The sequence below is a fragment of the Pholis gunnellus genome (assembly GCF_910591455.1).
Source record: "Pholis gunnellus genome assembly, chromosome: 10".
NCBI classification, from domain to species: domain Eukaryota; kingdom Metazoa; phylum Chordata; class Actinopteri; order Perciformes; family Pholidae; genus Pholis; species Pholis gunnellus.
The window spans coordinates 21,574,227-21,589,374 of NC_136537.1; the positions used below are offsets into that span (position 1 = coordinate 21,574,227).

At 44.6% G+C, this 15,148-nt stretch overlaps 1 protein-coding gene across 7 annotated transcripts in view; it reads left to right on the forward strand.

The window, feature by feature from the left end:
• Positions 1-15,148, forward strand: part of rapgef2b (Rap guanine nucleotide exchange factor 2b) — a 97,220-nt gene that overhangs the window by 40,917 nt on the left and 41,155 nt on the right. For all 7 annotated transcript variants that reach the window (XM_079167649.1, XM_079167653.1, XM_079167652.1 and 4 more), the window contains exons 5-6: positions 7,531-7,606; positions 10,240-10,407. In XM_079167649.1, the coding sequence (XP_079023775.1) occupies positions 7,531-7,606; positions 10,240-10,407 (244 nt within the window). The remainder of the gene's footprint in view (positions 1-7,530; positions 7,607-10,239; positions 10,408-15,148) is intronic.

Below are 15,148 nucleotides of genomic sequence, written 5' to 3' on the forward strand. Positions count from 1 at the left end.
TGCTGTGTAAAACATGTAATTAAAAGAAACCAGTAAATGGGGCTGCATGGTAATGATTTTTGTCAGATTAGGCCATCGCAGAGTGATTCATTTTCGCCGTGACTTGGCGGAGAGACACGGGAGACTACTGTTTGGACTCGGACCAATCGCAGCCCACCATCTTTGGTGACATACACCAGTAAAGCATCAGAGACCGAATTGACTGATCCACCCGGCAGCACCAACCGCAAATGCTTATGTTTCGTAGTAACAGTTTTATGAATGGAGCTGAATCTGGAAACATTCATCATCAGTTATTGTTGAAGCAAGGTTCTTGTCTTTTGCCGTCCCATTTTGCACAGTTGTACTCAGTTGCATGGTTTGCAGTAGGAAGGAGCTTTCTTTCCTGCTATTGGTCTACGTCACGGAACATGTAGTAGAAATTATCAAACTAGGTGAGACGAGGCATAAAAAACGCTTGGACATAAGCTAGACTTATTTCTGTTTGATGCATCAGTTGTATTCCACTAAAACACACAACACTACACGGGCAATTGTTGCACCTGACATTCGTTTTTCTTTCCAGATGCCCCACATCTGTCGGCCGGGCCATTATCAGGCTGACATCGTGTAGGCTGATCTTGGCGTTATGGGTTAAGTTTATGTAAAAGTAGTGTGATTTTCTGCATTTATAATCCACTAACCTTCAACAGAGTTGTTGGTGGCGGAGGGTTGAACTTTTCTCCAGAAAAGTTGGAAATGTATGAGCAAGTTAGGAGTTATTTATAAAACAAACTTCTAAAATTAGGTGTGTTGATGCCACAACTCTGTTTTCTGCAACTCTACAACTTTTTTTTCCAGCAATGGTCAGAACCAGAATTTGGCAAAGTAATAATGAACATTTTTAGTTCCAGTTTCAAACACGTCCCACTGTATGGAACTTTTAACTTCCACCATGATATACACTTTGTTAACCCCCCCACTGGTTTGTACTCCCCCCCCCCCCCCCCCCTCCTCCGTGCTGCCGCCTGCCTTTATTATCAGTTGACTGCTGTCAGGACTTTACCTCCGGTCGTTCACTGAACAGCTTCCTGATAATCCGCCTCATATTGGCTAACCAAAACCACAACTCTTAACTGAATCAGCGCACATCAGCAGCCGGGGTCCGATTTAGCGGAGCAACGTCAACCTCGTCTCTTTTGTTTGTGTGAAGTGCTCGATGAAAAGGTCAGTAAAGCATCAAATCATTTTTTCTGACAGCCAGCAGCAGCTCAGGCAGACTCATCTGTGAATGCAGATGACAAACTGATCCGGCAATAATTTATTCTGTGTTCGCGCAAACGCAGATGTCACTGTTGCTCAAATACTCTTATGTTCTGTGGAGGTTGACAGACAGTGGTAGGCTTGAAAGGTGATTTTTACTCCTCACGTGGATGAAAACAACTCTAACGGTGACTGCCAATTTCATGTTTTTGCTTCTTGGATTGAAAGTTAATGTGGTGGCTCCTGTGGAGACGTTCGTGTCCCTCTGGATGTTGAAATGCGTCTACAATCACATTTTTCAAAACTGATTGTGCAAGCGATGAGAATAGTTTTCCTCTTTTTTTAGAGAAAAACAATCATAACTAACTTTGTCTGGTTGTTGCCAGCAGGGACTCACATGAGCACTATAACTGGCTACACTGTCAAATATACATTGATCGTTTTGACATGAAATTATGAGTTAAATCCTTAAATTGTGAAGTTGAACTGAACTACTGTTGAATAGATCACTTTGTTCATGAGCTGTATCATAATTTAAAGGGGCACTCTACACATTTTTACACAGCCGGTCATATTAAGGAATAAAAAGCCTGTGATATAAATTGGGGCCATGAAGTTTGAAAGGCGTAAGTATTTACAGTACCTGGCGGGGAGGTTTAACAAATGGACACTACCAAATTGCTTTGTGGGAAAAGTAGGATTCAGCATTTTTGTACCAATGTTGACCATCCTATTGATCTGTTGTCTCTTGCAAGTCCCTACAGACAAACTTAGGAAATTAAGTTCAATCAACAGCTCTTAAGTTAGGGTTAAATACTGACAAGAGTTGCTAGTTTCCAATTATGTTTATTATTCACCAGTAAAGCAGTTTAAAGTCTAATCCTTCGACCGCCATGCTGCCTACTCATTAAATCTTGAGCTGTGTTGTTAGCTTTGACATTCAGACGCGGATCAAAATAAGCACGAAATCTGTGGCTGAACTTAAAAAGTACGGGGGGGGGAAAGTGGTACAAGCTAGAACCAAATGTCATGGAAAATGTAATGAGTTTAGAGAGCTATAGTGGTTAGGTTTGTTTTATCATGATTTGAATTTTGATCAGATAAATGATTTATGTGACTGATTTGAGTCACATGTGTAAAAAACACCCCTAACGAGCTTCTATGATTTAACTTTCATCAAAATAGAGACAAATAAAGCTTATGGAGCATTTAACCATGCATGCTGGGAAGTATATGCTGTTATGCTGGAGTTTAAGTAACAATTATTAACTCATTATTATCAAGAAATTTCAGTTGACTCAAAACTGGAAAAGTATTACATTCCACAGAATTCATGATAAAGATGTTGATGAGTAACTTTTACCGAAAGGGGAGATCAAAAGCTGTCCACGCCTACACTCTGACATGAACACACAGCCCGTCCTGTCACTCACTTGTGTCTCTGTGCCAGGAAGTGAGTCGTACGCTGGAATGCTGGCTGTAGTCAGCGCACCACATTACACGGAGAGAGAGAGAGAGAGAGAGGGAGAGAGAGGGAGAGAGAGAGAGAGAGGGGGCAGAGCCATTGGGCAGAGGCTGATCCGCACACACACACACTTTCAGAGTCACACACTCCCATTCTCAGACAGCAACACTCGGGTGTGCGCAGTACGATATGCCGCAGTCGCACCAAAGTGTCGGGACTTGGAACGTGCTTGTTGGACCGACTGTGGACTAACAGCGGGGATCTTCTTATCTTATCTGCTGGTGGTGTCACTCTGGGAGCGGTTTTGCAGAATCGGGGGTGAGTGTCCAGACTTAGAGCAGCACTTAACTCCTGTATTATGGCTCACAGGAAGCTCTGCCCGGAAGCTCCTGTGTTTGTGGTTGCGATTTCAAAATCTGACTCGTCTCCGAGCTGGGAGCCGGTTGCAGTATAACCTTCAAGTCTGGAATGTGAAACACATCTTTGATGTTATTTTGGATCTGTCAGTGTGCAGCAGTGTGTGCTGCCAGTACAAAAAAAGAAAAAAGGGGTGTGTGTGTTCTTCATGGTTGGGGGGGTGGGGGTGGGGGGGGGTTACACAAGACTTTTGGCAACTTTGAAACCAAAACAAAGATGGAGCTCCTGCTGCTGTGGGGAGAATGTGTTGGAAATGGTTTATAGATGCAGCGATGATTGATTGATACATCTTGGAAAAGTTTTGGGCGGCTAGCTTAGTCGCTCTCTCTAAAACTCTACTTCAGTGCCCTTTTCTTTGTGTGTTGTATTTTGGGAAGAGCTAAAGTCACGTGCCCTTCGCACATTCTTGGCGTCGGCGTCTATTTCAGAAGTGGCGGGGCAAAGGTTCGGGGGCACGCGTGTGGTGCGGCCACGCCGTCACTCCGAGGAATTCTGTTTGTGTTCGCAAGGTGAGAGGTGGTCTGATGGACCGCTGCAGCTCAGAGGGGATGTTGGTGAACTCCCTCAAGCCTGGATGCTGTTTTCATTGAGCGTCACTTCAGAGACGTCCTCTCCCTCCTCTGACCTCCACTTCCCTCCTCCTCTGAGCTGGGTCTGAACTCTTGCATAACCCGTTTAATCTTTTGTCCTATTTTAAGGGTCCGGTGTGTTAGAAAAGCTGTTGTGCCCTCTCACCGTTTACTCAGTTAAACGGATTAACAGAGTGAGGAGCCCCCCCCCCGCTCCACCCTCCTCCTCCTCCAGCTCAGACCAGGGGTGCAGATTAGGGATTGCACCGGTTCAGTCAGACGGCAGAATGGATCTGAGGCTTTGGCGGTGGGGCTGCCGGGCTCGCAGAGGGGAAAGGCTGGTGATGCATGCGCAATGACATTCCAGACGCCCGGGCTTGTTGTGTAACGGGAGGGGAACGCGAGGCCACCGAGGCAGGGGAGGTGTCAGTCAGTCAGTCAACTGGGAGAAAGAGAGAGCTTCAGGGTTTCATTTTAAAACTTTCATTGAATCTTTGCTCAAATCTTCTCTGCAGAGGTTATAAAACATTACGAAACAGGCAGAGACGTAAGTGACGCAACACCTTCATCTTTATGCAACAGGTGCTGTTGTTGGTGCAGCTTTTACCTTTCAGATCAAGACTGGTTGTGATTATAGTTGTTATGATTGTAGATCCGCCTTGTGAGGGTTTTAATATACTGTGAATTGACACAATATTCATTTAATGTGAGTTTTATTACCTTGAACAACAGACTTTGGCTGACATGAGGCGTCCATGTTTGTTTGGATTTGTGGCACATCCATATTATAAAGTGGCAATTTGAATACATCAAGTTTTTCAGAAACATCCCAGTTTCCCAGTCATACTAACCACTTGGAAGTCAGAAACTGGTAATTAAGGAAACTCCGATATGACGTGAATGCGTCATGAAGCTGCTGCACAAATAAATATGTTTCTCAAATTGCAAAGTTGTTTTTTGATGATGGCTTTTCTCTCTGTATGTGCTGCATCTTTATGTATTCATGCACCGCGTGTTGTCAGTTTGTAATGGCCTCTGCACAGTGAATTCCCCCTTGAAGGGACAATAAAGTGGAGTGAGGATAATGATTTTTTTTAACGGCACAAAATTGTGCTGTTGAACGCAGCACATATAACAGCATTTATTTTGTGGAGAGTATGACGCCGATAATCTTTGCTCAGTGCTGTGCTCTGCTCAACCATCTGGCACATTTCTTATCTTTTTCTTATCTGGTTTTGTACGTTTGTCAGTCAGCACACACTTTATTTCCCAGGATAGAAAGCACAAACCTTACGTCATCTTGACCTGAATTCCTCGGTGCAGCATTATTTAATAGCAAACATACTGTGCACACTTCGTCGGTAGAGCTAATAGAAATTAAAATATTTGCATCGGTCAAACTTTGCAGTGTGACAGTGTTGATCGCTGCAAAGATGCCCAAACCCCAAACCAACCAAACCACGCATCCACTGGGAGAATCGCATGTTTAGACGTATTCTATCTGTTGCCTGATATACATTCACCCACACAGCAGATCTGGTACTTTAATATATGCTGAGGACTAGTCCTAGAGCAGTGGAGGCTTTAATCTTCCAAACAAGACACGTTTGTGTTTGAAAAACCCTCCCACCCACTCACTCTCCACTTCCATAATCCCTTCTCTAATATCTCACATTGCCAGTGGCATTTGCCTCCCGCAAAATGGAGGATTGGATTACTCATGTCGGGAATGTAATGGAGGAACATGATTGAACACGTCCCTTTTTGTTGTTTAACATTTGGTGGCCCGACGTGTTTCGTGATGCGTAAGGACTGGATTCACCGCTCGCTTTTTCCAAAAAGTAGAGCCGGCCTCGGGAGGCTCAACAGGATCAGAGCCGGTACCGACTCCAAACGTCTGCAAAACCGGATCAGAAGCGCTCGCTCCTCTGAAGCTGCTGCCCAGCTGACAAATCATCTTTGCTGGAAATAAGTTGCGAGAGAATTACAACGTGTGTCTTCTTGTGAGAGAAAATACCGAGTAAGCTCTCCATACTGTAGCTCTGTTTGGCCCTGTGGTGGAATTCCGGCTTGTGTATGTCGGGGATACAAGCCGAGTTAAAACGCATTAAACTGAAGCTCGGGCAAAGCAAACGGCAACCATCAGCATTAACCCCCGCACTGCCTTCACCCTCTCCGCTCGCTGCGGTCCGGTCCAGCCACTCAAGTTGTCTTTGATTTCAGTTTGTGCTTCTCAGCAGAAGTTAACTGTAATCATGTGGACTTATTTGACAAACTCTAGTTCAAGAGGCATCAGAAAGTAAGAAACAAATCAGTCGAGTAAAATTGCAGCCCTGGCAGAGAAAAACAACAGAACGGCTGACAAAAGAGGAAAAAACACAAAACACGACAAAGGCTTGACTGTGTGAAAGGAGGCAGAAAGAGAAAAGCAAAGCAAGCGGAATTGACTTTTAGAAAATAAAAGACGCACGAAAATCATTATTTGCTCTTTGCCAAAGTGTCAGGTGGAATATCGCCGGCTCTTTGCAGTCTGCTGGTATTTATTTTCCAGCCCTGACCGAGCCGTATCCACAACATGTAGCCACAAGCCCGGGGCCTGAAAGCGTTTAGACCACGCTGTGCCTGAGGTCTGCACCTGTCGGTGGGATTGATGAAAGCTGACACCTCCACAGCCTCAACACAGGTAGCCACACAGCGCTGCTCACTTCACCGTCAGCACCGCGGAGGACTTTCTTCACCCGCAGTTACTCACTTTGTATCAATTACACGCTGAAGTTCAAGAAGAGAAGGCCTCAACAGACCCAGTTTAGGAATTGAGAAAGAACAGCGAGTTACTGCAAGAAATGAGGATATAGGTCTGTAATTTAAGATCATTTGCATTAGGGATTGATCTAAAACAGTTATCGTTTAGTCTCAAATGTCAGAAACTAGTGAAAAGTGGTCATCATAACGTCCCAGGGCTCAAAAAGACGTCCATACATTGCTTGTTTTGGTCAACCAACAGTCAAAAAGATATTATAGGACAAGAAAAAGCAGCAAATAATCATATGTATGCTTAAAAATGTTGTATGTTATAATTATTTCAGTTTTCTGCTTCCACACACATTGACTCCATGTCATTTTTAAACCTGCAGGTCTAAAATCCCGACTAGTGAATCTGAATAATGCACCGCTGCACAGCACGAGGTGCTCAGACTCGACAGCCATCCGTCCTGTTGGAGTCACTTGAGTTTATCTTGCAAAAACAATCGACAAACCAACCAGATGTAGATCGCGTTCTGAATCGAAAGATGTTAAAAATAAACAAACAAGGAAGTCCTTGTGTCTCTGCATCGACGTCGGCTGCTGGACAATGGCTGCATTCTTCATCAAGCCCACAATTTGGATCTCCTCATGCTCAAAGTTTCCATGGCTGCTGCCCTCCTTTGAGACGTTTTGGTCTCTGCTTCTTTTTTTAATACTCCCCGGTTCCCCCGCTCATTAGGCACGAGGCATACTGTACAAACTGTGACGACGTGAAAGTGGACTTTTCCAGAGGTGGGTGTTTCCCTTCAGGTGGGTGTGGTCCCGGCTGAAAGGAGGAACTGTCCATTCAATGCTGCTCTGTTCAACATTTTATACAGAAATTCCATACTGCATATTTAACATGTCGGTCACAGACTTACCGATTGACTTACACAGACGTCTTGGCTTTCAGTGTGAGAGTAAAAGCTCATTACAGACTTTACAGGGAAACAACATGAACTGCTTTGCCTTTATTAGGTAAATGTTGACGTCCAAATTCTTGTTTTTCTCATCATTTCATTAATTTCTACTTCTTTTTTTTGTCCTGTCCAGTTTTGGGAAGCGATCAGCAGGCAGCCTGCGGCGTGGATGTGAGTGCATCGTCCTGGAACCCTCAGAGATGATTGTGGTGAGTCCCATTTTATCAGACTTTTAGCACACAGGTATCAAACACACACATTAGTATTTTTTAAATGTCATTTTTTGTTATTTTTGACCAAGCTTTTCCCACCCAAATGTTCATTTTCAATTACGTTTAACCCAAATCCAAACACCTATCTTGTGTTTTTGTAAACCATAGTGCTTTTCACGGCTTACGGTGTCAAACTCTCGTTCTTTTCTATCCGAACAAGAACATTACATTCACCTGTTCTAAAATAAAACCTGATTCTGGTTTAAGTGTAACCCAGCAGTGCTTTGGGCTTCCGATGAACGAAGTTAAGCTTCAGTTTTCTCTGATGTCAGCGGAGCGGATAATGATTGATTGATTTTGGAGTTCCTTGATGTGTTAAGAGTGAACTCTATCCTGTGGATCACCAAACCGTCTTACAGCGGTGTAGTATAGAGTTGGTCCTGTGATGTTTCCCTCCTAATCTTTTATAAGTGCCTCCTATTGACATTTCATCCCAGCCTTAAAGCACAGCTGTATTTTATTGTCTTTAATGGAGTCCAGCATGCGTGGAGTTGCTCGAGTCCACGACTGGGAGAAGCTCTGACCCAGTTTTATGGCAAATCAAATGTTGGCTCACGAAAGCAGTTGTTCCGAACAAATTATTCCCGTCTCAATCATCTGTTCACCAGAAGCTCTCTGAAGCCTGCAGATATCAGAACAGATGCATTTTTTTTGCTGATAGGTTTGTGCTGAAGGGCGGCAGTAGACTAGAGACAAAACCGATGTTGTCAGCTGTCATTTACAGTGCTGCAAGAAAACGTACGTACAGTATGCTCGCTGCGGCTTCACGCCGGCTCATTGACACACTACATCAGACATCAGTTTGCCTCTTTAATCAGAAAGCCTTCTTCAGTTGGAACCTTTGTATCAACTGAATGATTGAGATGAACCCTCGCAGATAGACCGTAGATAAGAAGAAAGAAAGCGTGTCATTTTTATAGTTTATTTTCACAGTTGTAAGTGTAGGTTTCCAATCATCATAACCTCCACAAATCCATCCTCAAACAGATTCATACAGACGAGAAACATAATTCATATTTTCTTTGCCAGTTGCAGGCAACAGAGTGTTGAGGGACAGTGAACAAAGCTGTTCAAATAGCCAGCAAAACTGTGCACACTGTGGCATATGAAGCCAAAACACAACACCAGTGTGAGTGCCTGCCGGCCATTTGTCCACTGCTAAGGTGTTAATGTTTGATTTTGGTTTGTAGCTCGTTCCTCAAACTCACACACTCAGTTTCTAGCACATGCAAATCCGCCCCTCCGCCTGCATCTTTTTTTTATTTTTTTTTGAAGACATGACACACAACCCACGTCTTGCCGGTATATAATAAGGACTCCATGAGTGTGTGCCTTTGTAGATGAGGGGGGGGGGGGTGGGGGGGGGCTTCTTGTAACTGATCCTGTATCAGCAGCTTCTCACAACCCCCTCGGTAATAACACCCTCTGCTCTGCTAGCAGGCAGACACTTTCTGGCCTTACCCCCTTTTTTGCTATAATGGGTGCCAACCCGCCCTGCAATTACCGAGGAAGGGATTTGTGCTGCTGAAATATAGATACATATGGATAACCCCCCCCCCCCCACCCCCTATCAGTATGAGATGCACAGTTACAAACATGAGCAAAGAGACCAACACGTCGGATGAAAAGAAATAAGCCGCTCACGTGCGAGTCACTGTACATGCCCACACACATGTACACGCATGCACACGTTGCTCTGAGATTCGCAATTAGACACACAATCACACTTAAGCTCTCGCTCACACGCCGTCGTCATGGCAGCAGTTGGTACGGCAGAGAGAGAGAGAGAGAGAGAGCGAGAGAGAGAGATTTCAGTGTTGAAATCCCAGAAGCTGAGCGCTGTAAGAAAATGTGACGCCGCAGTGAAAGTGGCGAGTGAGAGCGCGAGGAAAGGGGTCCAAAGAAGAAAGAAACTTAAACATGTCATTCCAGCATGAAACCAAAGCCGCCAGGCAATAGAGTTCAACCCCAAAATACTGTAGAAAACTGTAGAATATGACGTCACTGCACACATGTCGAACTGGCATCCTGTGTCAGTTTCCACTTGGAAAATGTTCTTTTTTTTTTTTTTTTTCCTCCTTCAAATTTCATTAAAAATTGAAACATGATTTATCTTGTTTTAACATGCAATTTCATTGTGGTTAATACGTTTAACAGACACGGAGAGAGTCGAGAGTGCGCGTCTGTTCCATCTGCTTGTCTTTTACGCCGTCTGACTCCATCTCTTGTTTATCAGTCTTGTCAGTCAATCTGCGCCCCCACCGCTCTCCTCGCTCCTCTCTCCTCGCTCTCCTTTCTCCCTCGGTCTCTTGTTTTTTTTGCGCTGTGAGCACCCTTTGACGTAGGTGTGCACCGCGCAGCCCACACACACTTCTATTTTTACGCAAAGAGCGGGGCGGGAGGCAGGGAGGAGGCGGAGGAGGAATCGGTGCTGGAGTATAGGAGGGTGGGTTTTTTTTTTTTCTTTTTCAGGAGGGGAGATTGTGTGTTTGTGTGCTTTTGGGCGTGAATGAAGATGAAGACAGTCACTCCCCCCTCTCTCCGTCTCCCTCCCTCACTATCGTTTCCAGGTGGACTATATGGATGAAAATGAGGAGTACTTTCAGCGGCAAGCCTCGCACAGACAATCCCGTCGGCGCTTTCGGAAGATCAACCAGAAAGGGGAGAGGCAGACGATCATCGACACCGTGGATCCGTACCCCACCGGGAAGCCGCCCATAGACCGGGGATACCACACGGTGAGTTGCGCCCTGCGCTGCAGTTTTGTGTTCACCCTCGCTGTGCTGGATCGCTGTGTGTGTGTGTGTGTGTGTGTGTGTGTGTGTGTGTGTGTGTGTGCTACGTGTTGCTCTTGATTGCCTGTCTCGCTCCTTCTTCAGGACCTGTTGTGCAGTCTTGTTTCAGATGGTAGCTGAACATGTGTGTTCCCCGTTACACCACATCTGTGTGTTTCTCTCTGTTTGCTGGCCTCAGCTTTCCCTCGGTTGTCGGTTGTTGTGTTTTTGACGTCTCCCGAGGAGAGGGCACCCGTGTCTCCTTAGGGTGCGCTGAGCTCTCCTCCCTGTAGTGTTCAAATGTTGTTTAACCCGTCCTTGCTAGATTACAGTTGCTATACACTTGTGTGTGATGTTTGGAGCTGCTGGCTGTGGTGTGTCGATCCACCCTCTCTGTAATACATGTGTTGTAGTTCGTTGAGCATCATTTATGCTGTAGTTTATCGGTGCTATACGTGCCTCTTCTTGTTTGTGGTGTTTATTGTTGTCAGAAAAGACTTCTGATGTTTTGTGCAGGTTTTTAGCACACTCCTCACCAATGCATGTCTTGTTCTTAACTTGTCTCTGCACTTGAATGATACAAATGTCAGCATATTGCAAAGCAAATTCCAGGTGCCAGGGGACCAGGGGAAAAGAAAGTAGTTTAGTTTGAAGGTTTTTAAAACAGTGGTTCTAAACCTGTGAACTTAAAACTTAACAAGGGCTCAGAGATTAATGTAAGGGCTTGCAAACAAGTGCATAGCTTCACATCCTCTAAACCTCTAAATATATTCAAGTTAAAGTGCATGTTAAAAAGGACAATCACTTTAATTGTACTGCTGGTTCACATGATTGAGGGAACGGCATCCTATGCCTCTCTGTTGACTGTCAACCATTTCAATGAAACATGTGAAAAACATCTATCAGTGTCATTTTCAGCCCTGTTTCAGAGGTTAACGTGGGAAAACGGACACTGTTTAGAAGAATTTGTGTCCCTCCAAATCCCTTTTTAAGATGTCATTTACAAAAAGGATATCTGTGAAACAAATGGATTTGCATTATCTCACCATCTCAAGTTTCATTTATGGAGATTCTGAGATTCAACACAGCCTTGATTGGTTTGGAAATTACAGGCAGTTTTAGGACAGTTGCCGATGAGAATGGAGTATAATATTGTGATTATTGTCATGAGATCCACACAGAGGGAGAAATGGAGGAGGAAGAGAGTTTGGGGGAAGGAAAACATTCTGAGTCAGATGGTGCCTACTTTCATGAGTCTCGCAGCTGTTCAATTCTTATAAACCCTAATTTGCATACTCAACAGTTGGGCTGGTGTTGAAAGACATTCGTTTTCCAAATCCACCAGTGCTAATGTGTGCATGAAACTGTTCTCATGCAGTACTTCTCCTAATTTAATCCTGTTTCAGCATGTTAGAGGCTGGACACGTCGGCAAACTTTGTATTTTTTGGGGGGGATTATATCGATGAAAAATGAAAGCAGAAGTGTGGTTTGGTGCCCTGACAGTGGAAAGCCTCGTCCAATCAGAGTGCACCATATTTGTGGAAGAGCATTCACTCTAACCATGTGAAGGGTTTCGACTCCAGCAGAGGAAGAGTTAGCTGCCCGTTGCGTTTGCACCAGGTCCTTTCCCTTCTGTGCTTTCTTTCCCTGGGAATAGGAAGCAAAGCATTTTCACACTAATGATGCAAATACCCAGCATGCAGTTCTTACACACAGCGTTTCCTGTTCTGCACAATTTCACTGCATTCCCTTCATTCCCGGCGTTCCCGCGGGGGTTCTGTCAGTGCACCCGGTTCTTCCTGGAACACTGTGAAACAATCACGCTTAAAAAAAAAAAGAGGGAAAATGCGGCAAGCATCAACTCACCCCCCCCAAAGCCTCCCTCCAGCCTCCCTCCAGCCCCACCCTGCTTCCTATATTTAGACTCGCTGTGTTGTTGTTTCAAAAGACCGCACTGAACTTTCACATGGCCCGACGTCTCCCGTCACACACTCAACTCTTCGCCGCTCTAGCGCCGCTCCTGTGGGGAAGGATGGAGCGGGTGCCATGGCAACCAGCAGTCCCAAATGGGCTCTGGTCGAGTGCACTCAGAAGTACAGTAGGGAAGGGAGCTAACTTAACAAGAGGGCAGTACGCTGCTGCTGCTGCTGCTGCTGACGGAGGGGTGGAGGGGAGCAGAGCGACAGAGAAGCTGAATCTGGGCGGATGCTAAGCTGACATAGCAAGCTAATCTCCGGCATTTAGAATGCCAGGCAGCGCTCCGATTTTCCTCCCTCCTACCCCGAGGCGTATTTAGGAGGTGAGAAATGCACCGAGGAGAAACTTGGGATTGAAGAAAGGAAATCTCTCTGGCAGGCAAGGTTTTTATTCAGCTTAGTCACTCCTATGAAGACGAATGTGAGGCGAGGTGGGAAAACATCAGAGGAGCCGCTGATCTGAAGGTTTCAAAGCTGTTCAAATGTGAGAAATACTGTAGACAAGTCTGCTTTGTTTAGGGCTGAGATGATTCTTTTCATTGTTGATCATGCTGTTAAAGATTATTGTTTCGCTACAAAATGACTGAGAAAGTGAGAGAGAGAGAGAGAGAGAGAGAGAAGAAGAAGCGGCGGCGGCACATCCTCACATTTGTGACTGATGAGTGACTTAAACTGTTGATCCGGTATCAACGTTGGTGTTTAGTTTCGGCTGATTGGTTAACCAATCGATTGTTTCAGCTCTTGTTGTTTTAAGCCATATCTCAAACATTGGATTTGACCTTAATTCATGTTGCAGACAGGACGATGCTGGCAGACCGGGTCTATTTTAAAGTGTACAAAGTTAAAAAATCTGTACTATCTAAATGTGTCCAAATTAAAAGTCTCATTATGGCCCCTGTCAGAACTATAGATTTGATTATTACTGATGCATTTTATTGTTCTTAGAGTCCGTTTTGAACTATACTGTTGTGTAGTATGTTGCATTTTTATGGAATAAACTACACAAGGTACACTACTCGCTACTTTTCTTTGCTGAAACAATGCTGCAATGAAGATAAAGGACATTAAGGAAACAACATTGTTGGCTGTTTTCAAGATTAGTTTATGTCATTATTCATTAATTGGCGGCTAAGTTCTGCTTTTGTGAGCGCGATGAGATGAGATGTGACGGGCCAATGTCAGCCTCCATCCTCAGTGTTGCATTGAATCCTGAAATAGCCAAAGCCTCGCCAGTAGCAGGGTGGCCTTCATCGTTTGGGAGAGATTGTTCCGTAACTCCCAAGGGCACAGGTTCGATCCCCGCAGTGGGCCGAGTGTCTATGAGCAGCTGTGTGTCCCTGAGCAACACGCTGAACTGGACATGCGCAGTCATTGAGAGTCGCTCTGAAAGAGTACCAGCGTAATACCCTAAAATATAAATGTAATTGTAACCCAGCAGTGGAACTCCCTCTGAGAGTGCTGACACACACACAGTTACCCCCCGGCCTTTACTCGCTTATTATCTGTATGAAGTGAGGATTATTTGGGGTTCAAACATAATGCAAGTCTGGCCTAAAGTATAATATTCATGCGAATTACTGGTTTCATTTGGATCTGTTTTACAATTACTATTACTTGAGAGAGAGAGAAAGCGTAGAATAGTATTTGTTAGATAGTTTTATTGGCTGGTTAAGTTTACAATCTGTCCATCAGTCTTGATTTTTTGGAAAATTCAATTCTACGTGCTTCACAATCCAACAACATAGTGACGGAGAGTCAACCAGCATGAGAGGGCAACACAATCAAACGAGTTTTCTAATCGTTTGTGCCAATAGTCCGATGAGGTTATCGGTCCCTTGTGAGGCTGATTCAGAGTCAGAAGAGCCTCAACATAAGCTTTTTTTGTAGTTCTGAGATGGAAAGATGTGAAGTCTGAGGTTTCATGACATTTTTTCTGTCGCTATCTTCGTAACTCTGGCGAAGGAAGATGGCGTCTCCGTTCTTCATACCCGCCTGCAAAGCTACATCAAACGCCAAACCTGTGTGGATCTCAAAGTTGGCAGCGATCAAATGCAGAAGTTGTGCCTGAACCTTGTCTTTTTACTAGTGCATTAAGGTAATGCAGGCCTCTTGTGTTTAAACTTCTTCCAAAGACAGGAATAGACTGACCTTTGCAATAATTCTAAGGTAAAAGATGGCAGTTTGGGCTTCACTTCTAATGCGCCTGTCAGATTTATTGTCAAAGACCTCACCTACCTTTAAACATTGAAATCTTTTGATTTAAGGTATGACGTAAGATAGTGCTCTTTTATGTTGTTTTTTTTACCTCCTGTCTCTGATAAGCAGTCCAGTTGTATCCCCATAGCTACCTACTCAGGCTCTTCTTCTTGTTATGGGAGATATTGTGCCACATTTCACTGGAGAGATCTAACTGACAGCTCGCATCTAAAATGCCTGAAAAGGAACACAGCTGTCACTCTGAGCTTACATTTGTAGTTTGCCACCACTAGAAGCAAAGACCCAGGCATCTAAAAGGGTTTGCATCTGGATTTGGCTTTCTGTTTCCGCAGATGTGTCCCGGATAAATCCGAGCAGTAAAAGAGGACAGTGTTTATGATTCAACGCATGTCTCCTGTGTGCTCTCAGCAGTGGGTTAACACTCGGGGTGCCTTCTTCAGAATGGACACCAGTTATTTCTAGCATCACTCTTTCTGTCGCTCTTCTCTCTGTCTGTCGTGCGCACGCACAC